Source organism: Carcharhinus amblyrhynchos, chromosome 19, assembly GCF_965287045.1.
Source record: "Carcharhinus amblyrhynchos chromosome 19, sCarAmb.v2.hapA, whole genome shotgun sequence".
Classification (NCBI taxonomy): domain Eukaryota; kingdom Metazoa; phylum Chordata; class Chondrichthyes; order Carcharhiniformes; family Carcharhinidae; genus Carcharhinus; species Carcharhinus amblyrhynchos.
This window is the reverse complement of record NC_137342.1, coordinates 16,769,390-16,793,776: the sequence shown is the minus strand read 5'-3', so window position 1 is coordinate 16,793,776 and position 24,387 is coordinate 16,769,390. Positions and strand designations below refer to the sequence as shown.

The 24,387-nt window shown below is 41.3% G+C and overlaps 1 protein-coding gene and 1 long non-coding RNA gene across 2 annotated transcripts; both read right to left on the bottom strand.

Annotated features, from left to right (window-relative positions):
• Window positions 1-942: 942 nt before the first annotated feature.
• On the bottom strand, window positions 943-15,133 carry LOC145355327 (intestinal mucin-like protein). Its single transcript, XM_080207291.1, has 9 exons — window positions 15,049-15,133; window positions 14,733-14,965; window positions 12,703-12,886; window positions 12,328-12,550; window positions 8,246-8,430; window positions 6,150-6,219; window positions 4,572-4,672; window positions 4,392-4,423; window positions 943-1,086 (listed from the first exon to the last, which is right to left on the bottom strand). The coding sequence occupies exons 1-9, from the start codon at window positions 15,107-15,109 to the stop codon at window positions 949-951; spliced, it is 1,227 nt and encodes a 408-aa protein (XP_080063417.1). The 5' UTR covers window positions 15,110-15,133; the 3' UTR covers window positions 943-948.
• Window positions 15,134-16,608: 1,475 nt separating this feature from the next.
• On the bottom strand, window positions 16,609-24,005 carry LOC145355337 (uncharacterized). The gene is made up of 3 exons (XR_013888961.1): window positions 23,586-24,005; window positions 18,882-18,932; window positions 16,609-17,010 (listed from the first exon to the last, which is right to left on the bottom strand). It is a non-coding gene; the product is annotated as an uncharacterized LOC145355337 (long non-coding RNA).
• Window positions 24,006-24,387: the final 382 nt, after the last annotated feature.

Below are 24,387 nucleotides of genomic sequence, written 5' to 3'. Positions count from 1 at the left end.
AATAGATTACATCCAATTAGATTTTGCAGCAACCAAATCATGGGCCAAAATTGAAATGGCATCAGATAAATTTTTTTTTGTTTATTCAAAACAGACTCCTTTTCAGCACTGAACCCATTGTGTGCTTCATCCCATTCAGATTCTTCCTTAGGCACATTTCACAAACTCCAAGTTGTGTGATGTTGCCACCCACATTCTGCCCTAAGCACCATCATCCCTTTCCTGACCTGTATCAGCTCCTCAACCAGCAATTAAGTTTGAGATCTTCATCCTTATTGTTTCACCGGCGTCTCAACTCTGCAACCTTCAGCCTGCCAGATCAGAAAATCTCCACAGCGCAGGAGGAGGCCATTTGGCCCATCGAGTCTGCACCCAGGCTCATCCCCCGCCTTATCCCTGAAACCTCATGTATTTACCCCGCTAGCCTCCCCTAATCAATACATCTTGGGTCACTAAGAGGCAATTTAGCATGGCCAATCCACCTAACCCTCACATCTCTGAACTGTGGGAGGAAATTGGAGCACCCGGCAAAAACCCGTGCAGACGGGGGTAGAATGTGCAAACTCTACATAGACAGTGACTCGAGGCTGGAATTGAACCTGGTCTCTGGCACTGTGAGGCAGCAGTGCTAACCACTGTGCCATTGTGTCGCCCTAAGCAGAGGTTCTCTCTAAGCTCTCTCTCTTTTGTTTTCCATCTTTTAAAATGTTTTCAACCCATCCCTTCAATCAGGTCCTTGGTCAAGCCTACAGACGACCTTTACATTAAGTATATTCTAATCAAAAGTTTTTTTAATAGCATGAAAAATAAAATTAGTTCATGTAAGTTAGAAGATCTTCCTTACTTCAGATCCTTATGCATTTTATATGTTTCCAGCTATCAGGTTATCCATCAGGCTATCATGCCCACAATAATTTCATTTTTAATATTTATATTGAGTAATTGCTCTCAGACTGTCAACATCCCTGATGAATATAAACAAAATATACCAACCGAACAACATAGAGATTCTGAAGTGTCCACTTGTGAATTATGGCATGTGTAGGAAATGCATGAGTTGTTGGGATGAAACCATGTTTCTCCCTCCTAAGAAAAAGAATATACAAAGGAATAAATGACAACATACATTTCTACATTGTATCAGAAGGAGATTTCCCCAGCCTATCCTTGGGGATCACAAGTGTGGAGAAAGGCTTAAGCAGGTGGCCAGGCTTATCCCCCCAGTTGTCCAATATTCAGAATATCCTGGAGGAGCCAGGTGCAGTTCCTGGAAAATCTCCCCAGGATAAATTCTTCTGGTGAGTTGACACAATCATTAATTTCAGTAAAGATTCTGAAAAATAATAAGCTGTTTGCACGCTGGACAAATGTCACCACTTGTAGACCTTGAAGGGCACTCTCCAAAGACCAATAATTTAACAGCAGCAACTCCAATTAGTTTTAGTGTATGTGGAAAGATTTTGTACTTGGTTTTTCTCAGCCAAAAGCTCAATAAGTGAGCAGGTTTAACCAAGGCAAAAATCCTTTTTCATAACAATAACTTTTTATATTTATTTATGGGACATGGACGTCGCTGACTGTCAACATTTATTGTCCATATCTAGTTGCTCTTTTCAGAGGACAGTTGACAGTCAACCACATTGCTGTGGTTCTGGAGTCACATGTAGGCCAGACCAGGTAAGGACGGTAGATTTTCTTTTCTAAAGGGCATTAGTGAACCAGATAGGTTTTTCCAACAATTGACAATGGTTTCATGGTCATCAGTTGATTCTTAATTGCAGATCTATTTATTATTGAATTCAAATTTCACCATCTGTTGTGGTAGGATTTGAACCTGGGTCCCCAGAACAATAGCTGAGTTTCTGGATTCAGAGTTTATTGATCAGTGTCTCAAGTCAGCTTACATTAACACTGCAATGAAGTTACTGTGAAAATCCCCAGTCTTCACACTTCAGTGCCTGTTCGAGTGCACGAGGGAGCATTTAACATGGCCAATACACGTAACCAGCACCTATTTCAGATTGTATGGAGGAAACGAGCACCCAGAGGGAGCCTACACAGACACAGGGAAAATAGACAGAATCTACATAGACAGTGACCCAAACTGGGAATCGAACCCAGGTCCCTAGCACTGTGAGGCAGCAGTGCTAACCACTGTGTAGCTCGGCCATCACCTCCCCTCAGCTGCCAAAAAGAATCACCCTGTGACTCCTGTGAAGAATTTGAAGCTTTAGGTGACATTCTTGAAAGGTTTGGGTTTATGTTTGACCATTTGGTTGAAGAATGTTACTTTGAAGGTGAACTGTGAGGTATTTTGCAAAAAGTTAAATTTGTTGTAATGACAGCAACTTTGTTCGAGTTCAATTTACTGAACAATTTTCAAACAGGTATGCTATCTGATCCTATTCAATGGTTTAGAAGTATTTGTGCATAGTATCTGCTGCAGCCTATCTGCTTTCAGGGGTGGCATGGTGGCACTATTGCTGCTTCACAATGCCAGGGATCCAGACTTGATTCCCAGTTTGGGTCACTGTCCGTCTGGAGTCTGCATGTTCTCCCCACGTCTGTGTACATTTCCTCCGGGCCCTCCAGTTTCCTCCCACAGTCTGAAAGACGGGCTGATTCGGTGCATTGGCTGTGCTAACTTCTCCCTCAGTGTATCCGAACAGGCGCCGGAGTGTGGCGACTAGGGGATTTTTACACCGCGGTGTTAAAGTAAGCCTACTTGTGACACTAATAAATAAACTTTAAAACTTTTTTAAACTATTATAAAAGCAGGTCCACTCTGTTGTGCTCAACTGGGGGAAACACATGAAATATTCACCAAAAGAGAAAACACTGGAAAATCTCAGCAGGTCTGGCAGCATCCGTAAGGAGTGAAAAGAGCTGACATTTTGAATCGGAATGACCCTTTGTCAAAACAGTTTTTCCGCTTTGAAATATTCACCACTGATCCACATATGATATACAATTTTTTCCTGTAGAGGGGTCATATTTCACTCGAAATGTTAATGCCACTTTGCTTTTCCCAGATACTGCCAGGCCTGCTGAATATTTCCAGCAATTTTTGCTTTCTGTTCAGAGTTCTGGCATCCCCAGTATTTTGCTTACCCTAACATCTCAACTCTGACATTGTTGTTGAGACACTGTCCACCTTTCACACGGTGAAATTAGAAACCACCTTGGAAATGTGTATCGTTACCTTAGAAATGCAATGTCATTTTTGCTTTCCTACATAAGGAACTACATTTCCTCAGACAAAACCGAGTGCCAAATGTTGTGAAAATCCCCAGCTTGGAGAATGCTTCCGGAAAAGGAAGTATGAATGCTGTGACTGATGATAGAGGGACATCCAGGTTTTATTGATTCCACTATCACTGAGATCTATGATGAATATGGATAGTATGATGGCACAGCGGTTAGCACTTCTGCCTCGCTGGCCTGGGACCGGTGTTTTGTTCTAGTCTTGGGTCACAGTCTGTGTGGAATTTGCACGTTCTCCCTGTGTCTGCGTGGTTTCCCCCCACAGTCCAAAGATGTACAGGTTAGATGGATTGGCTGTACTAAGTGAACCCTTAATGTTCCAAGGTGTGTAAATCAGGAGAGTTGGTAACGTAAATGTGTGGGATTACAAGGCTAGGGTGTGGGGGTGGGGGTGTTGGGCCTGGGTAAAGATATTTTGTCAGAGAGTTGGAGTAGACTCGATGGGCCAAATGGCCTCTTTCTGCACTGTAGGAATTGTATGAGGAGCATGCATGGCAAGGTAACATGAGCTGAGGGTTCATGAGGATTAGGATTTTTTTAAGGCTGAGTTAAAATTGTCTTTTCTGTTATTGTGGATCTGACCTGGTATTTTAAGTAAATGTACATGCATAGAAAAGCCCACTAAAGTGCCTTCATGCATCCTTTGGATACAGATTGAACTTGTTATGTCTGATGGAGTTTATCTATTTATATCTTTGTATATAGAGTTTGTATAAGAGTTTTGGTGACCGCTTTCTATATATCAGTGTCCAAAGGATGGTGGAGTTGGAGCATTGATGTTGGCTGCAATTATATTAGAAAAAAAAGGGGGTGATAAACTGAATAAACGAATGTTCAAGGTGCTGTTGTGGGTCTTGATGGATTACAAGGCTGACAGAAGACAGGTTTATGTAAAAATTATAACACATTCATTCTCAGTCATTAAGCTGATGGGCCATTTGGATGCAACACATTCTCTGAATAACATCCTCATCATTGCATTTGGCAAAACGACTGCAGATTGTAGCTTCAATGCAAGAAAATAGGTGCAAAATTTTTGTGCAGTATTCTAAAAACAATTCAGCTTCTGGTATCATCAGTCTAACGATATAAAAGTGTTGTATATGTATAAGTTAATCAACACTTACATTTTTAGGAGTTCCTGAACTGTCTCTGCAACCTGCAAAAATGAGGGATGTCAGCTTACTCCACGTACATTATATGTCCACAAGTAACAAATTAAATTAATTTTTAATCAATTTTTTATTGCTTTGATTAAAGGCTTCCTATTTATCAAGTGGTATTTAATTTAAGATAAAGAAACTTACATGTGTTAACACAAGTGGTCTTGTTTTCAGATAGCATCATTCCTTCTGGACAAAAGCAACCTTCTGACAAAGGGTACAGTTTCTGGCCTGAGATCAGAATGCTGAAAATGAAATTTATTTTTTTAAAAGTGAAAGCAACATCTCAACATCCTGTTAACCGGTCTTCGATAGTGTTGTTCATGTGGTGGGGGACTTGTGTTCTGATGCGGCAGGGTAGCACATTGGTCAGCACTGCCGCCTCACAGTGCCAGGGACCTGGGTTCGATTCCAGCCTGGTGTCACTGTCTGTTTGGAGTTTGTACTTTCTCCCCGTGTCTGTGTGGGTTTCCTCCCACACTCTAAAGATGTGTAGGTTAGGTGGATCGGCCATCCTAAATCCAGCCTGGTGTTGGGGGATTAGCAGGGTAAATGCGAGGGGCTACAGGAAAAGGGCCTGGATTGGATTGTGGTCGGTACACTTGATGGGCCGAATGGTCCCCTTCTGTACTGTAGGGATTCTATGATTCTATGCTGCATTATATTCGAGGCAGGCTCACGGCCTCACTGAAAGAATCGCAGGGGGAAGAGTGGTGACAGGCTCAGACGGTTCCGCAGGTTTTTGTCATTGAGTTGAAGTTTTCCAGCAGAATCTTCCAGCCCCATTAAGAGCAACCTCCTGAAGCACATTCCCAAACGGCGGAGAGTGCGGGTTGCACAAAACCCAGTAGACGTTGACAGGTCTAGAAGATTCCAATACCAACCAATGACAGGCTGCCTTACCCATTGGGAAACATGCGGGAGGGGGGCGGGCGGGACCCACATATAAAGAATGATTTTCTTGCCTGATGTCGGAATATATGCATCCCACTCACCTGCCAGGGGTCACAATCTGAGGATACAATGTAGAGCATTTAGGACAGAAATGAGGAGAAATTTCTTCACCCAGAGAGTGGTCAGCCTGTGGATTTTGTTACCACAGAGACCAAAACCTTGAATGTTTTCTAGAAGCAATTAGATTTTGCACTTGAGGCGAAGGTGATCCATAGGTACGTGGGGAAAGCAGGATTAGGCTCTTGAGTTAGATGGTCATAATGAATGATGGAGCAGGTATGAAGGGCTGAATGGCCTCCTCCTGCTTCTATTTTCTATAATTCTACGATACAAAGCAAAATTCTTCACCCAGTATATTCAATCTGTAGCCTACTTAATTTTACTGTCTTAAAATATTTCAGTAAAAGTCACATTTGCAAGTCGCATACATCATTGATACGTTTGCTTGCTAAACATGAATGGTGGCTTAGAGTGTAACCAAACCTGGAGCATTTCCTTCTCCAAGTTAAATGAAAAAGACACCAATTTCTTTATAAAATGCTTATCTGAGAAATAATTTGGATGAATAATTCCTGCGTTTCCAAAACTGCGGTCATATATGTGCATTCTTCAAAACACATTTGAAGACACTCTCCAATCCACGTGTTTTAAATTAAAACCATTACAATGTCCGATCACGGAAAGTAGTTACTTTAAATTAAATCATCAACGGTTGATCTCTCATCAGACACTCCCCTCAGTATATCCCTGTCAGGTGAACATACTTACTTATTCTCACAACGATCATTGTCCTGAGATTCACAAGGCTTATAAACAAATCCTTCAGGGCAGGTATAATCTTGAAAAACAAACAAAAAATGTGTGTGGGAGGAATGGATCTTATTAAGTAGCCCTATAAATATCCACTAGAAAATAACAAATTACAGTCATTAACGAACGATCATGATTAAATTCTGTCATATCATAGAGGTATTTCTAAACTGTAACTGCAATTTGTGAATGGTAATCGTCAAAGAATTTACAGTGTTATCATAGAATCCCTACAATATGGAAGGAGGCCATTCGACCCATTGAGTCTGTACTGACCATAATCCCACCCAGGCCTTATTCGCGTAACCCCACACATTTACTCTGCTAATCTCCCTAACATTTAGGGTGAATCTAATATGGCCAACTACATGAATGTAGTATTTTATAATGAAATATTTGATTACGTGACTTCCTGGGCAACTTCCTCTAGAGTACAACAGCTTCTTGACTTTCTCAGGAAGCCCACTTTCTAAAGCTCTCCACTTCTTTACCTCTCTATTCTCCTTTCACGATGCTCTTTAAATCCTACCGCTTTGAGCACACTTTCAGCCATTTTGCTGTCATCTCCTTTCCTGGTGTAAAGTCTAACTTCTTTTCATAATGGACTCTTCCTAGTTTAATAATATCCTTTCTATAATAGGGTGACCAGAAATGTACTCAGTATTCCAAGTGTGACCTTACTAATGTCTTTTACAATTTCAACAAGACATCCCAACTGCTATAGTCAATGTTCCGACCAATGAAATAAAGCATTCCCAATGCCTTCTTCGCTATCCTGTCCACTTATGACTCCACTTGCAAGGAGCTATGAACCTATATTCCTGCTTCTGTTTGATTTATAACTCTCCCCAAAGCCCTATCATTAACTGAGTAGGTTCTGCCCTGATTTGATCTACCAAAATGCATCACCTCCCATTTATCTAAATTAAACTCCATCTGCCATTCGTCAGCCCACTGGCCCAATTGATCAGGATCCCATTGAAATCCTAGATAAGCTTCTTCACTGACCACTATGCCAATCTTGGTGTCATCTGCAAACTTACTAAACTAATCTAAATTCTCATCTAAATCATTATTATAAATAATAAATAACAATGGATCCAGCACCGATCCGCTGGTCTCAGGCCTCCGGTTTGAAAAACAACCCTCCACAATCACCCTCTGTCTTCTATCATCAAGCCAATTTTATATCCAATTGGCTACCTCACCTGGATCTTGTGAGATTTAACCTTATGCAACAATCTACCATGTGGTACCTTGTCAAAGGCCTTGCTAAAGTCCATTAGACAACATCGATTGCACTGCCCTTATTTACCTTCTTGGTTACCCTTTCAGAAAACTCAATCAAATTCATGAGAAATGATTTTCCACTCGCAAAGCCATGCTGACTATCTCTACCTTGCCTCGCTAAATGCCTGTAGATCCTGTCTCTCAGAATACTTTCTAACAACTAACCCATCACAGATGTAAGGTTCACTGGTCTGTATTTCCCAGGCTTTTCCTTGCAGCCCTTCTTAAACAAAGGCACATTTGTAACTCTCCAATCTTCAGGTGTCTCACCTGTGGCTGTTGATGATTCAAGTATTTCTGTCTGGGGCCCTGACATTTCCTCCCTAGCCTCCCACAATGTCCTGGGATACACTCCATGAGGTCCTAGGGATTGATCTACCTTGATGTGCTTTAAGACTTCCAGCACCACCTCCTCTGTAATATGTACACTCCTAAAGACATCACTGTTCATTTCCCCAAGTTCCCTAACACCTAACAGTAAATACTGATGACAACTATTCATTTATGATCTCACCCATGGTCATCTTTCAGTTATTTTTCCCAAGAAAGAGTCAGTTTTCTCAATCTTTCCAGCAAGATATAATCTCTCACATCTAGAACATAGGGTGGGATTTTCCTGTTTTCCCCAAGACAAGAAATTCCCGCCTGTTGTCAATGGACTTTTTCAATGGTCTGTCAAATTGTCTGTCCCGCCCATGATGATTCCTGTGGCAGGTTGAACAGGAAAATCCTTTTGATTAATAACATTGATTAATAATACTTACTGCAGTGGCCATTGGTGAAATTTCTCCAGTCTACACATATGCCTTTATCGTTACAAGCAGTGGCAGAAGCTTGTAGGCTGGAACAATCAAATTTTGTCGAGTTTGTGTGACAATGATCAAAGATACAAGATTTGTAAAAGCGATCAATGTCTTCTTGATTTTGTTTCCTGCAATCTTCAAATACACTACATGGCAGAAAAAAATATTTAAAGCGACAATTAAAGTACAGGGACACTTATTTGGTTACAGCATTAATAAACTCTAAACTACATAACATTGTACCTTAAATTTGGCTGTTGATCATTGGTGAATATAGCTACAAATTGTTGGGTGCTGTAAGGTTGCTGGTAACCTCCCCAGCTTAAAATAATCAAAGATGTTATCTGCTCCCAACAAGATAATGTGTAATTTGAGATAGAAATGAGGATGGACTTCTTTTTTGAGGGTAGTGAATCTCCAGTACCCTGGAGCACTGTATAGTTTTGGTGTCCTTACTTGAGAAGGGATATTCTAGTTCTGGAGGGGGCGCAGAGGAGATTCACTTGGTTGTGGAGTTCTTTACTGTGTAAGGTTGTAGAGGCTGCAATATAACGTGTGTTCAAAGCTTAGAAAGACAGATTTTTAATAGTAAAGGAATCAAGGGTTATGGGGATAAGGCAGGAAAGTGGAGTTGTGGATTATCATAACAGATCATCACATGAAATGGCGGAGCGAGCTTGATGGGCTGAATGACCTACTTCTGCTTCTATACCTTATGGTCTTAAAAATCCAAAACATGTTGTTCATTGTTGGTGCTGATGTTGATGCTAAAGGATGATTTATTGGCTGCGAATCACATGGCAAGCACTGCATTCAAATTGGAAAGCTCCGATGGGAACCTAGCCAGTGAGGGAGATTTTACCTTGGAAGACTCACAACCAAATGCAGTTCTCTCTTCCTGTGATGTTAATGTACAAACTGACTTGTTGGGGGTCACCTCTGGATCTGAGTGGAAGCAAAGGCCTGAGTTGACCTTGCCCTGTCTAGGAAATTTGAGTCCAAATACAGGACCCCAACGAACAGTCCACCTGCAGTCCAATGGGTGAGGCCACACCTGGAGTACTGTGTACAGGTTTGCTCTCCTTACTTGAGAAAGGATATACTAGCTCTGGAGGGAGTGCAGAGGAGATTCACTCAGTTGATTCCGGAATTGAGAGCGTTGGCTTACGAGGAGAGACTGAGACTATGTTTGTTGAAATTCAGAAGAATGAGGGGAGATCTTATAGAAACATACAATACTATGAAGTGATTAGATAAGATAGAAGCAGGGAAGTTGTTTCCCCTGGCAGGTGGAATTAGAACTAGGTGTCATGGCCTCAAAATACGGGGGAACAAATTTAAGACTGAATTGAGGAGGAACTTCTTCACGCAAAGGGTTGTGAATCTGTGGGATTCCCTGCCCAGTGAAGCAGTTGATGCTACTGCATTGGATGTTTTTAAGGCAAAAATAGATAGATTTTTGAACAGTAAAGGAATTAAGGGTTATGGGAGCAGGTAAATGGAGTTGAATCCATAAAAAGATCAGCCATGATCTTACTGGATGGTAGAGCAGGCTCGATGGGCCAGATGGCCTACTCCTGCTCCTAGTTCTTATGATCTTATATTCTAACTATTAGCATAGATTGTAAATTGAAGACTTTCTGATTTATATGGCTTGGTAACTTTAGCAGTTAATTCAGCGAAGGAATGTAGGTATTGCTGGCTAGACTAGCATTTATTGCCCATCCATAATTGTCCCTGAACTTCATGGCTTGCTAGACCATTTCAGAGGGCATTACTTGGATCTGGAGTCACATGGTAGGCCAGACCAGGTAAATTTGACAGATTTCCTTCCCTAAAGGACATTAGTGAACCAGATGGGTTTTTACGGCAATGGTTTCATGGTCTTTTAATTCCAGATTTTTAAAAAATTGAATTCAAATTTCACCATTTGACATGGTGGAATTTGAACCCAGGTTCTAGCCTGGATTACTAGTCTAGTGACAAAGCCGCTATACCACCCACTCCCGATATTTTAGTATTTGAATCAATGCTGACATTACAAAATAAAAAAATAATTTGACTAATAACTGTCTTCTGTCCCTTCAGCAGAAAGGGACAATACTATTATCAGCTGTCAGATATTTTAGCCACTGATAATTAATGCCATCTGATGGAAATAGGATCGAGAAATTGGCCATCACAGGAAATACCACATAGGTTGTCTAACATTTATGAAAATTATAACATAGTAAAAAAAAAATTCCTATCTATATTGGATTCAGATTTCATCAAAATAATAATTTGCAACTATAATAGCTACCCATTTAAACAGTCATTTGATAACACATTGCTGAGAAAAGAGACATTTTTGGGTCAATGTTTTTCAGCTGGTACTGATCAGGACATTCGTAGGAATACATTGGCAGGGAATCATTAAATGTGCCGTATGAGAAGAGAGTACTAATTGGTTAGCAAAAATAAAACATTATCCAGTATCTTAAACTCTTAATTAACCCTGACCCTGACAGTGGGCAGGAAATTGAAATTAAGGAACCTGTGTGAACAAACTGATGAAACTTAACATGATCTGGAATTCAGACATATTAAACATTCGGAACCTGAACTGTAACTTAAACAGTAAATTTCTGCTTCTACTACAGTCGTGCCAGCATCACGAACTAATACCCATGTTCCGCCAACATTAATATGTTAACACTAACTCAACAAGACGAGCTGCTGTGATGGTCTATGAAAACTTATAATGAAAAATCATAAATGGAAATAATCCAAGGAAGAGTCATGAAAGTTTCAAGTGATAGGGTTTTAAGTATTTCTTTTGGCCGCTTGTTCCATTGCGGGACTGCTCTTGGGAAAAAGGATTGTGAATATGGTGCCTTGGAAACAAATAGTCTTTGTGGCGAGTATGGATAGCTCCGTTGGGGAGATTTTTCTCCCTCTCCAGATATGTTTCATGGCAGCAGGAGGTGGTGCGCCATTTGCTTCGATCTTACAGGGTTTCCAGATAAATGCACCCCTTCCCACTGGGGAACCAACTGATGTGAACAGCAGCAAGACTGCAGCGCTTGTGTTCGTTTATATGCACAAATATATGTGCGTACAATATGCAGTCAGCTCAGCTCCTTTACAGCAGTTAGAAGCACCAAAGGAGATTTTGACATAAAACTAAAACTGTAATGATCTTAACAAGGCCCACGAGATAGACCTCTTAGAATATGAGCTCCCTGATTAAGGCAGTAATGGCTTATCCATTCAGGGAGTCCTGCCCACGTATATAATGTGGAGTAAACACAATAAGAAGTCTCACAACACCAGGTTAAAATCCAACAGGTTTATTTGGTAGCAAACGCCACTAGCTTTTGGAGCACTGCTCCTTCATCGGGTGAGTGGGGAGTTTAGAAGGAGCAGTGCCCTGAAAGCTCATGGCATTTGTTACCAAATAAACCTGTTGGACTTTAACCTGGTGCTGTAAGACTTCTTACTGTGTTTACCCCAGTCTAACACCATATCATGACTATAATGTGGAACGTCAGGGTTACTGGCACTCTGGATTTATACCCTATACGAGGAAGTACAGTTCAGAGTGCTGTTGGCTATGGCCGCTGTCCTTGGAGGTGGTATTTCAGAAATGTCAGCACCAGATCAGCTGAAATATGATTTAATCTGAAGCAATAAGTCCTTTAGTTAATATTCCAATTCTTCAAGTATATGAGTCTAACTCTTTATCAGTTGTGAATCTTGAGGGAAAAGAGAGACAGCAGCTTATGAAGTCCAAGGTAACTGAGCACAAAGCAACTTGTCTCATCCCATATCTATTATACACAAAATATATATAACATATAGATTCATGATTGCATTTGGAACTATTTCTTTGCTGCAATGCAGTAACTTATCCATTCATGAATATTTAGACTTTCTCATTGTTGCTGCAACTGCATTAACGGGGGTTCATCTCTAAGTTGCATTTTAATAGTTCATCTTTACAATTTACTTTCTGCATTTATTTGGAGAGAATTAAAGTATGAAAGAGGACAGCCACATACTTTCCCAAAAGTAGTTCACACAATGTGTCTCCAGGTTGGCATGTTGGACCGACAGGAGTAGTTGGATTCAGAATGCAAGGCTGGTTTGTGGGAGTTAATTGACAGTATGGCTTCTTTGGGTCAAAAACCTTCCAGTCATTTGCAGCAATCTGGCAGCAGTCTGGTGGCACAATTTCTCCATTCCTTTTCGCACAATCATTACTAATGCTGCTACTGCAAGAACCTTTGGGAAAAAAATCTTTTGTCAGTTAGATATATCTGTGGTACTTCTGAGAGAAATCAACATCCTTACCAACAAAATGAATAATTAAACCGCACGATTCTTATTTCATCTTTCACGATGTAAGTAGGAGTGAAGCTTTAAATGGCACGTACCGCACTGTCCTTGGGTATTGTTCAGAAAGTATTTTTCTGATAATTTAATTTGAAATGTGTCGCTAAAAGCAGTGATTCTTGCTTGGATGTCAGGAACAGAAATATATATCTTTTGATGCTGGGAATGTATGTCAATTCCATTCAGACTGTAGGGTACAGTCACAACATCTCCATCAACAGTTATCTGCAAAGCGAACAATATTTTAAAATCTTTAAATAGCTATAATATTTCAGTGCACATTGCATGCTACTTTGGTAATTGAAACGTGTATTGCTGCAACTATTGCATATTTCATTATGTTCTGCTCCTGCATCATCTTGTCTTTGCTCACTTACATTGGTTGATTCATCACCACCCATCCTATCTCTGTATTTCCCAACCCCCTACTCACCGCACCCCCCCCGCACAACTCCCAATCACTCCTCAACGCCCGTTCCTCTGTCCATGTCCTTTTGTGCATCATCTCCTTCTGTTGCTGCCCACCATTAGTAGTATAGACTTCCACTGGCCAGCTCCTACTCGCTAAGCCTCTCCAATTCCCTCACCTCAATCCCCAGCTTTAAAAGCCTCCTCCTCTCTCTAAGCTCAGTTTTTAGCAATCTCTTTGAAAAAAAACAGGTTTTGTTTCAACTTGATAATTGTGCCCGACGTTCTGCACCACATTTTAGGAAGGATGTGAAGGCTTTAGGAGAATGTCTCCAGGGATGACCTTCTGAACTACCTTGCTCTTCTTGTCTTTCATGTCCCTATTTCTAAAGCCCAGGATTCCATAGTCCCGTTTAAACACATTCCCAGCCTGCAATGTGGGTGCACTTACATCCACTGATCTCTGTTCCTGCAACCTTTTTACTTCTGTCAGTGAATGACCTGAAATGTTGGCTGGAATTCTCCAGCCGTTCATGCTGGTGTGATTCGCCGTTCCCACCGGCAGTGCACCACCACCCGTGGGTTTCCCCATTAGTGGGAGTTCCCATTGACAGCAGCCAGGTGGCACGGTAGCACAGTGGTTAGCACTGCTGCTTCACAGCTCCAGGGACCTGGGTTCAATTCCCGACATGGGTCAGTGTCTGTGTGGAGTTTGCACATTCTCCTTGTGTCTGTGCAGGTTTCCTCCGGGTGCTCCGGTTTCCTCCCACAGTCCAAAGATGTGCAGGTTAGGTTGATTGGCCATGCTAAAATTGTCCCTTAGTGTCCTGAGATGCGTAGGTTAGAGGGATTAGCGGGTAAATATGTAGGGATATGGGGGTAGGGCCTGGGTGGGATTGTGGTCGGTGCAGACTCGATGGGCCAAATGGCCTCTTTCTGCACTGCAGGGTCTCTATGATTTCTGACCAGAGAATCCTGGCTCTGGCAAACAATGTGCCACCTCCTGTCAGCAGGAAACAGACGGCTGGGAGACTGGAGAATCTCACCCATTCACTTTGTTTCTCTGTGCACAAATACTTCCAGTATTTTCTGTTTTAATGTCAGATTTGCGGTATCTGTGCTCAAGGTGAGATGAGATCGCTTAGAGATGTCTGTAATTATGAAGGGTCAAGGCACAATTGATAGGGAGAAACTCTTCCCATTGGCGGAAGGGTTCAGAACAAAACGACACCAATTTAAGATGATTGGCGGAAGAATCAATGCGATAGGTGGAGAAACTCTCTTATGCAGCAATTAGTTTGGATCTGGAATGCACAGTCCAAGAGTCTGGTGGAAGCAGATTCAATGGTGGTTTTTAAAAGGGGATTGTATAATTAATAATTTTGAAGGGACAAGTTTGTACAAGGAGCGAGCAAGATGGTGGGATGTATTGTGTTGCCATTTCAGGGAGCTAGCAAGGACATGGTGAGCAGAATGGCCTCTTCCTAGGATACTATCGTTCTATTCTTGGTTTGAAATCTTTTCTTGAAAGCATATTTGTTATATGCCTTGAACTATGTTTTACATTAAGAGGCTTGATTTTAACCTGTCCACTCAAACCAAGTTCAAATCAGGTCCAAATAATCAATAGGTGTTGCTTGTTACTTAGTTGTGTTATACTTACAGATTGCTGATACCCGGTTGTAATAGTTACAACACTTTCATTGTAAAACATGGTTATTCCTCTTGCACAAGACATGGGCAGATCCAAAAAACAATAATAGTTATCAACTAGAACTGAGAAATTGTACTTTGGGACTCGCTCTTCCACAAGTGTGTATGTGCAGTTATCAAAGAAATCGTACTGTGTACCACCGAACGTGAGATAGTGTGGGTCGCCCCATACTTGGCATTGGCCTGCAAGAGTAAAAGTGGACTCTTAATGATTCAACAAGTATTTCATCTAAGAATAATCAATTCTAAAGATTAATAATACTTACAGTAACAATCCCATTTCTCACAACCATTTTCATCTATAATCTTGTAAGGTTTCAGACACATGGGCGTAGGATCTGGTAAACAAGCAGTTGTCTTTGTGACACTTGTAGTTGTAGATATTGTCTGTCCTGTGGTAACTGTAGTTGTAGGTGTTGTCTGTTCTGTGGTAACTGTAGTTGTAGGTGTTGTCTGTTCTGTGGTAACTGTAGTTGTAGGTGTTGTCTGTTCTGTGATAACTGTAGTTGTAGGTGTTGTCTGTTCTGTGGTAACTATAGTTGTAGGTGTTGTCTGTTCTGTGGTAACTGTAGTTGTAGGTGTTGTCTGTTCTGTGGTAACTATAGTTGTAGGTGTTGTCTGTTCTGTGATAACTGTAGTTGTAGGTGTTGTCTGTTCTGTGATAACTGTAGTTGTAGGTGTTGTCTGTTCTGTGATAACTGTAGTTGTAGGTGTTGTCTGTTCTGTGGTAACTGTAGTTGTAGGTGTTGTCTGTTCTGTGGTAACTGTAGTTGTAGGTGTTGTCTGTTCTGTGGTAAGCTCAGTTGTAGGTGTTGTCTGTTCTGTGGTAACTGTAGTTGTAGGTGTTGTCTGTCCTGTGGTAAGTATAGTTATAGGTGTATGTTTTGTGGTAACTGTAGTTGTAGGTGTTGTCTGTTCTGTGGTAAGTTCAGTTGTAGGTGTTGTCTGCTTTGTGGTAAGTTCAGTTGTAGCTGTTGTCTGTTCTGTGGTAACTGTAGTTATGGGTGTTGTATGTTTTGTGGTAACTGTAGTTGTGGGTGTTGTATGTTTTGTGGTAACTGTAGTTGTGGGTGTTGTATGTTTTGTGGTAACTGTAGTTGTGGGTGTTGTCTGTTCTGTGGTAACTGTAGTTGTGGGTGTTGTCTGTTCTGTGGTAATTTTAGTTGTAGGTGTTGTATGTTTTGTGGTAACTGTAGTTGTGGGTGTTGTCTGTTCTGTGGTAACTGTAGTTGTGGGTGTTGTCTGTCCTGTGGTAAGTATAGTTATAGGTGTTGTATGTTTTGTGGTAACTGTAGTTGTAGGTGTTGTCTGTTCTGTGGTAAGTATAGTTGTGGGCGTTGTCTGTTCTGTGGTGACTGTAGTTGTGGGCGTTGTCTGTTCTGTGGTGACTGTAGTTGTGGGCGTTGTCTGTTCTGTGGTGACTGTAGTTGTGGGCGTTGTCTGTTCTGTGGTGACTGTAGTTGTGGGCGTTGTCTGTTCTGTGGTGACTGTAGTTGTGGGCGTTGTCTGTTCTGTGGTGACTGTAGTTGTGGGCGTTGTCTGTTCTGTGGTGACTGTAGTTGTGGGCGTTGTCTGTTCTGTGGTGACTGTAGTTGTGGGCGTTGTCTGTTCTGTGGTGACTGTAGTTGTGGGCGTTGTCTGTTCTGTGGTGACTGTAGTTGTGGGCGTTGTCTGTTCTGTGGTGACTGTAGTTGTGGGCGTTGTCTGTTCTGTGGTGACTGTAGTTGTGGGCGTTGTCTGTTCTGTGGTGACTGTAGTTGTGGGCGTTGTCTGTTCTGTGGTGACTGTAGTTGTGGGCGTTGTCTGTTCTGTGGTGACTGTAGTTGTGGGCGTTGTCTGTTCTGTGGTGACTGTAGTTGTGGGCGTTGTCTGCATTGTGGTACTTGTTGTCAAAACTGTTGTCTGTGTGGTCGGACTTATGCTTGTGACGAGACGCTGACAGCAAACTTTTATTCTGTAGTCCAAACACATTAGATCACCTTCAGAATTCTGCAGATTAAAAGTACAAACAAGTCCCATTTCTTTATCGCATGTCACATTATCTTTCATCTCACTTATTGGAATCCTGGGATATTTGAGAGCCTCACAGTTGATGGCTGTAATTTGATAAGGAGAGAATGGACAGAGTGGGCTGTGCATTTGGTTTAACAATTCCGTGTCTGCTCTGTTCTGAAGGGTAGGTGTGTTTTCATTAAACCATGGGGACCATTCACCATCACAATACGATTCTGTAAGATATGGATGACAAAGGAAAACAGCATAACCAGAAAAGTAACAATGATTGCAGAATGTGTAAATGTAAATGTCAGACAATGCCAATTATTATACATCAATTTCAATACTAACATTGAACTCTTAATCTGTTACTTATAATCAAAAAGATTTATAAGTGGTTACAGGACAGTATTATAATCACAAATCTGTAAAGCTGTGCTAACTGAAGGGAGTGGAGTTCCTGCAAGTGCAGATATCCAAGTAAATCCTGCCTGGTGGTTCTTGTGGTTCATAAATATGAAAGCACCATTATAAGATATCTACCAACCTTTATTATTTCAGCTGTGGCTCTACCCAGGGCTGTGAATAAACTGGGGTCTGGATTCTGTTGGGTTGGTGTGGGTTACAGAATATTTCCATTAAAAAAAGTCTTCAGAGGCTTCTGTATGTTAACAGCAAGTCTTTAGTAGCCACTTGTAGTTATATGCAAATACACAGTAAAGTGTGCAGGCAAGGATCTATCTGCATCTTAAGTCTTAACCCACCTCTCGCCAACACCACACTGACCCTAGGTCTAGGTCATGTGCCTACCTACATCATTGTATGGGTAGCACCGTTATCGATCCTACATTAATCTTGTAGTAGACCCTTCTGCTACACCTCCCCCTCAGTCTGTCTCACAGATATCGAGTTGCTTTAGCTTTCTTCAGTTAGGTAAATGCAAAAGCATGTAACAGTGCAGGGTCTTGCATTCTTGTAGGTTTTTGCATTTATCTTATTGTGACAACTTGAATGATATTCCAACATTATTGCCACTACTGTATTAGCTTTATCTACATTCTCGTCATCCCATCTCCACCCTTCAGATCTTTGCATTTAGAGGTTCAGTTGGATCTGGATGCCTTGCAATGCTTCTACATCTCTTATGATAACACATTTGATGGTAAATCAGAAGGTTATGTATGCAATCGCCATCAGACACAAGTACATGGCTTAATGTTTGACTAATACAACAGGAGTGCTGCACTGTTAAAGATGCCGTTTGGTGAATTAAGTGCCTGGCACCTCAGATGGATGAGTGATTCCATGCCACTGCATGAAGAAAATCAATTCTTCCTGGAGTTAAAACCAATATTTATCCCTTAATCAACATCAGAGAATCCTCTGAACTGGCCACGTATCTCACTGCTGTCTATGTGACCTTGTTGTATGCAAATAGCAAGTTGTTGCTAAAACTCAACAGCGACAAGTACTTTAAGAGTATTCAATGGCTGAGAAATACTCTGGAACAACATAAATGCAGGATTCTTTCTCATCAACCTCTGCTGCAACGTATTGCATTTGATTTTGATGACATGATTTGGTTACAACCGTGACATTTTGTGAATTTGTTCATAACATTGACATTTATATAACAGTTAATTATGTTGAAATATCCCTAAGTATAACATTACCTGGATCCCAATTGGAATGCAGGAACTTTTTGTCAAGATAAACATGAGATACCATAGGCCTTAGGGAAGCAGTTTAATGTCATACTCTGTACCTGGATATAGGGTTAAAAAGCTATGTATAAAAGGTTGTGATGTGGAGCTCCCGGTGTTGGACTGGAATGGGCACAGTAAGAAGTCTCACAACACCAGGTTAAAGTCCAACAGGTTTAATTGGTAGCATGAGCTTTTGGAGCATTGCCCCTTCATCAGATGACTCACCTGATGAAGGAGCAGTGCTCCAAAAGCTCATACCACCAATTAAACCTGTTGGACTTTAACCTGGTGTTGTGAGACTTCTTACTATAAAAAGTTAGAGGATGTATCCCTGTTTCTGTGGATATACATTAGGAATCTTTATGTTAAGAATCTAATTACAAAATTCAGCTATTTACCAGTAGTCGAGGAACTTGTGACTGTTGGTGTCTTGGTTGTTGAAGATACTTCTAAAGGAGCAAAACAAAATCTTTATGAACAAATGCACCTACTTTGCATCCTCCATTGTTGATGCAACAAATGCATCCTCCAACTTTTTATAGTAAGAAGTCTCACAACACCAGGTTAAAGTCCAACAGGTTTAATTGGTGGTATGAGCTTTTGGAGCACTGCTCCTTCATCAGGTGAGTCATCTGATGAAGGGGCAATGCTCCAAAAGCTCATGCTACCAATTAAACCTGTTGGACTTTAACCTGGTGTTGTGAGACTTCTTACTATAAAAAGTTAGAGGATGTATCCCTGTTTTTGTGAATATACATTAGGAATCTTTATGTTAAGAATCTAATTACAAAATTCAGCTATTTACCAGTAGTCGAGGAACTTGTGACTGTTGGTGTCTTGGTTGTTGAAGATACTTGTAAAGGAGAAAAACAAAATCTTTATGAACAAATGCACCATTTGAACTTTTGATAATTGTAAGAATTAAGTTCAGGAGCATTAACAATTATTTTTTACTTAGCTAGAATGATGCATTGCTTAAACTTAGCATCTATGCAGGATGTAACCTAAGACAAAAAGAGTTCTGATGAAGGGTCATCCATTCTCAAAATGTTAGCTCTTGTTCTGTCTCCACAGATACTGTCAGACCTGCCGAGATTTTCCAGCATTTTGTTTTGGTTTCAGATTTTAGCTCTCGCAGTTATTTGCTTTTATTGAAGTAGTTGATGCATTAACATATGGGCTTGCTCTTACCAGCTCAGTGCCCTGGTCAGTCAGTCTGGCGAGCTGAGAAGATCGTATATGAGGGTAAAAATCCAACTTGCACTGGGCATGAATTGGTTTTGTATCTTCCCGGTCCTGTTTTGCCAGCAAGAATGGCTTGGTGCCCAGAAAGGAGGAAAAGCCCATTGGCATAGGAGTGTCTTCATTTAAATGGCATAGCTTGTCTGCAACAGCTGCTTCCACTCTCCTGGGCGCTGTCCCACTCGCCAACGAAATGTCACACTGGCGAAAATGACCAGGCGCCATGGCCATGTTGGGGGTATCGGAGGCCAGTGAAGCTCTCAGGTGATCGAGGGCATGGCTGGACAGGGCCCATCAGGCTGTGCCAGCTTGGCAGTGCCTGGTTGGCACCCTGGTAGTGTGCAGCTGGGCACCATAAGTGTGCGGGGGGCAGTGCCGAGGGGGTGGGACCTGAGTTGGGTTCGGGCAATGACGGGGGATATGCACGATGATGGTGGGGGATTATGCAGGGTGAAAAGCTCTGCAAGGGCAGGGTGGGTTATGCAGGAATGGGCGTCAGAGGGGGTTGTAATGGGGTTGGAGGAAGGGGATATGTCAAAGGTCCACCAGAGGGCACATCAGGAGGGTCCTGATGTCCCAATACTGATGACCTCTTCACACCTGTCAGGATCTTATATGTTTCAATCAAATTGCCTCTTACTGTTCTAAATTCCAGTGGAAATAAGCCTTGCCTGTTCCTCATTAGACAACGCACCCATTCAGGTATTAGTCTGGTAAACCTTCCCTGAACAGCTTTTAACACATTTACATCTTTCCTTAAATAAAGAGACCAAACTATTCACAATTCTCCAAAAAATGGAGAAACTAGTGCCCTGTAGGACTGTAGCATAACTTCTCTTTTTTAAGATATCTCCCTCAATGATAACATTCTATTAGCTTTCCTAATAACTTTCAGTATCTGTACACAAGCCTTCTGAGATTTATAATTCATTCAACTGGTTCTGATCTACAATCAGCACTTCACAGCTTTGCAATCTTTCAACATTTTGATAACCTGCTTCTTTTTGTCCTTCACCATATTTAATTGCAGCGTTGCCTTGCTCCACAATGGTACATTTAGAAAAAGAATACTTATCTTTGCTCCTTTCGACGCTCAAACAATGCTTCCTAATTCCCCGGCTGGAATTCTCTGGCCATTTATGTCGGCAGGATTCTCTGGTCCCGCTGCCAGCTCATCTCCTGCGATGGGTTTCCTGGTGGCGTGTGGTGGCCTCAATCAGATTTCCCATCGACAGTGGCAGGACCAGAGGACCCAGCTAACAGTGAATGGCACACTCCACATCCCACTGGGGGGAGACTGGAGAATCTCACCCTCTGTAATTCATTAGTGATGGGCTGAAATTGACTGACTTGTTTCTACTATTAAGCACAGTTAAGTAGGCCATTATTCTATCCATAATTGATAGATTAATGAGTAATACATTTGATTAAGCTATGTGGGGGTATCGTGGTATCACTAGATTATTAATTCCAGGGGCAAGCTAATGATCTAGGGACTTGAGTTCAAATCCTGTCATAGTAGCTGCAAGAATTTAAACTTGATTAATGATTTTGTTATTGGACAACAAATTTTATGAAATTGGGCACACAAAATGGAAGCAAACTAAAAGCCCTCCACTAAAATCACAAAGTAACAGACACCAATCAATAGGCAAGAGCATGCTTTTAGAATGCAAATGAGAGCTAGCACATAAGGGAAATAAGGGAACAGGATGGCACCTACAGGAACTAAATTAAAGAACACATCCTCACCCCATCAGCACTTCTAAACCAGTCAAACAACCCATGGAGACACCTAAAATTAACATAGTTAAGGAAGCGTCCCTGGCCCCTCAAGCCTCTTTGAGATCAATAACACACCTATGGTTCAAACCCCAGAGACTCCAGACCATTGATAACCAATCAGACAAGAACGATTAACACACACTTAAAACAATTGCTCCAAAACCCAAAAACATCAAAACAGGATGGCTGAAGTCAAATACTGTAAATAAAGGATTAGCATTTGAAATGCGAAGTTCAGGTATAACTGTAGCCCGTTGTGGGACAGTCTTTAGAGCGCTTTCGGGACAGTCCGATTGTACGTCCTGACTGTGCTTCTCCGTCGACGTAAAGAAAATAAAGCTGTGCCGTTATTGAACTTCACCCTGAGTCCGTAGTGGTCGTTTCGCCCACTCGCGCTAACAACTTGAAATTGAAAAAATGCCTATCCCAGTGCAGTAGGGCAAAACCCAGAAAGAGTGGGCTGCAGCAGGAGAGGTATGTACGGAAAGGGTTAAACAGACAACACTGTAGCAAGCACACTCACTGCAGGCAGGCAGGACAAAAGACAAATAACTACATCTCAGATGACACTACAACAATCACACCCCAGATGGAATCGCTCGAAGGTCACAACAACCATATGAGAATTGGTATCAATTATCAAGGCCCCAAAAGGTCCAGAGGAACCATTGTGCCTCTGAAAACTTAATCAAATATCCAGGAGATGTGACAATTAACATCCCATTGAAGTCAGTTTGACAAATACAACGCTTTGATATTGTAAATAGGTAGTAGACAAGAGATGGCCAGAAAATGATTAAAGCTAAAGCACACAAGACAATGGAACCATATAAAGTAATCAAAAACAGAACTGTAATGAAACCATTGCTGATTATCATAAAAATCCATCTGGTTTCATTTTCCTTTAAGAAAGGACAGCTGTTGCCATTAGCTGGTCTGTCCCACATGTGACGCTGTTGGTGTGCAAGCCACTCAATTCAAGGACAATTAGAGATGGGCAACAGATTCTGGCCTTGCCAGTGATGCCCACTTTTCATTCAAGTACAGAAAAAAAGACGACACTGAAGGCTAGAAATAGTCTAATTTCCTTTTGATTTTATTTTGCTTTGAAAGTATTAAATAGGCCAACTTACCACGGGATTTTACAAATCAGATTTTTTTTTTATTAATTCATGGGACAAGGGCGTTGCTGGCTGCCCAGCATTTATTGCCCATCCCTAGTATTATATGCCAATGTAAAAGCTGCTTGTTATATGGAAATGTTTTGATTGCTCACATGCATCACTTTAAATAAGAACATTAACCTAATGTTTATTTACCAATCCTGAAGATTATTTTAACAGCATTGGGTACTTGGCACACTCAGGGTCCTGGGATAGGAAGGGAAGAAATTGGCCAATTACAAGACAGAGGAAGTGACTATTGTGGCACTATACCACTTGAAAATAAATGTTTTAGAGGTTCATGGCACATTATACATAGAGCGTCAGGTTGCTGTGTTCATTTATGTGTTCATGTCTATGACACTCGTTTGGAGGTTTTTAAACTTTAGAGAAAGTAGAATTGCTCCTTTGCTCCAAATCCCCTCAGTTCTCTGCTGGAGGCTTTGTCTCTCTGTTGGAAAGCAGTTCCATACAACACTCACAGTGACTGTGATCTCCGAAGCTGCTCACTGAGTGTCCTTGCTTTATGTCAGCACATGTGCATACCCAGCAATACATGTGAGGAGGATAGTGACCAGGAACCCTTTCCCTGTCTAACCTATAGTATAACAGTCAATATGTGCACCATGTGGACTACATTCAGTTAATTCAGCTTGGGTCCTGGCTGCTTTCCTATCTGTCTGGCACAGTGACTTATTATTTAAACCTGCTGAACCAGCAGCAAATACACCCTGCCGTATTGCTAAGAAAGAAACATGTTTAATGTCAACAGTGTTGTAACTGCTGTTCCTTTCATGGGCTGTAATACATTAAAGAGTTGTACTAATGCCAGTAATAATACCATTCTGTAGCTATTCATTATATATTCATTATATATTATTATGCTGCAGACTTATCAAAAGATATAATTACCTTTGCAGTTCACATTTCCATCAATGCAGGCACTGTAACAAAAAACAGTATCATAGTTTTAGAATTAGCTACAGCATTTCTTTAAATCGTTGTTTGTTTGCTTGACCACAAAGCCTTTAGAGTCATTGTATCTCTACAGTGCAGAAGGAGGCCATTCAGTCCATCGAGTCTGTACCGACTCTCCAACAGAGCATCCAACCCAGGCCCTACCCCTGTAATCCCACATACGTACCCCACTAATCCCTCTAATCTACACACCTTGGGACATTAAGGGGCAGTTTAGCATGGCCAATCCATCTAACCTTCACATCTTGGGACTGTGGGGGGAATCTAGTGCACCTGGATGAAACCCACGCAGACATGGGGAAAACATGCAAAACTCCTCACAGACAATGACCCAAGGCCGGAATTGAACCCGGGTCCCTGGCACTGTGAGGCAGCAATGCTAACCACCATGCTGCTCATAACAGCTCATCATTGACTTTTTAATTTGAGAAGAAAATAAACTCATTAAAGAAATGAAAATAATGAAAATATCCTGCTGCTCCGTATCATTTTTGATAAATACATAGTAATAAAATGTGTTAATAGATAAGTACCCACAGACAGAAATTCTGTGTGAAGATGTGACAATATTTAAGATTCCTAACTTCTCTGTGTGGTCACCTATGTTTAACGGTGTCTCTTGTAACCTCATTTGGATGAATTGAGACTAATTTAGGTTCTAATTATTGTGTTAGAAAGCAAGTTTTAAAATAGTTTTCATTTTATAATGTCCTGGCATCATTTAAAATGGAATCAT

Excerpts from the sequence above, each read along its gene's own strand:
- LOC145355327 (XM_080207291.1), bottom strand. The coding sequence starts at position 15,109 with ATGTGTCTGAAACCTTACAAGATTATAGATGAAAATGGTTGTGAGAAA. Across the intron at positions 14,966-15,048 it reads TGAGAAATGGGATTGTTACT|GCCAATGCCAAGTATGGGGC; the intron begins GTAAGTATTATT and ends TTACTCTTGCAG. Across the intron at positions 6,220-8,245 it reads TTTCACCAATGGCCACTGCA|ATTATACCTGCCCTGAAGGA; the intron begins GTAAGTATTATT and ends TTGTTTTTCAAG.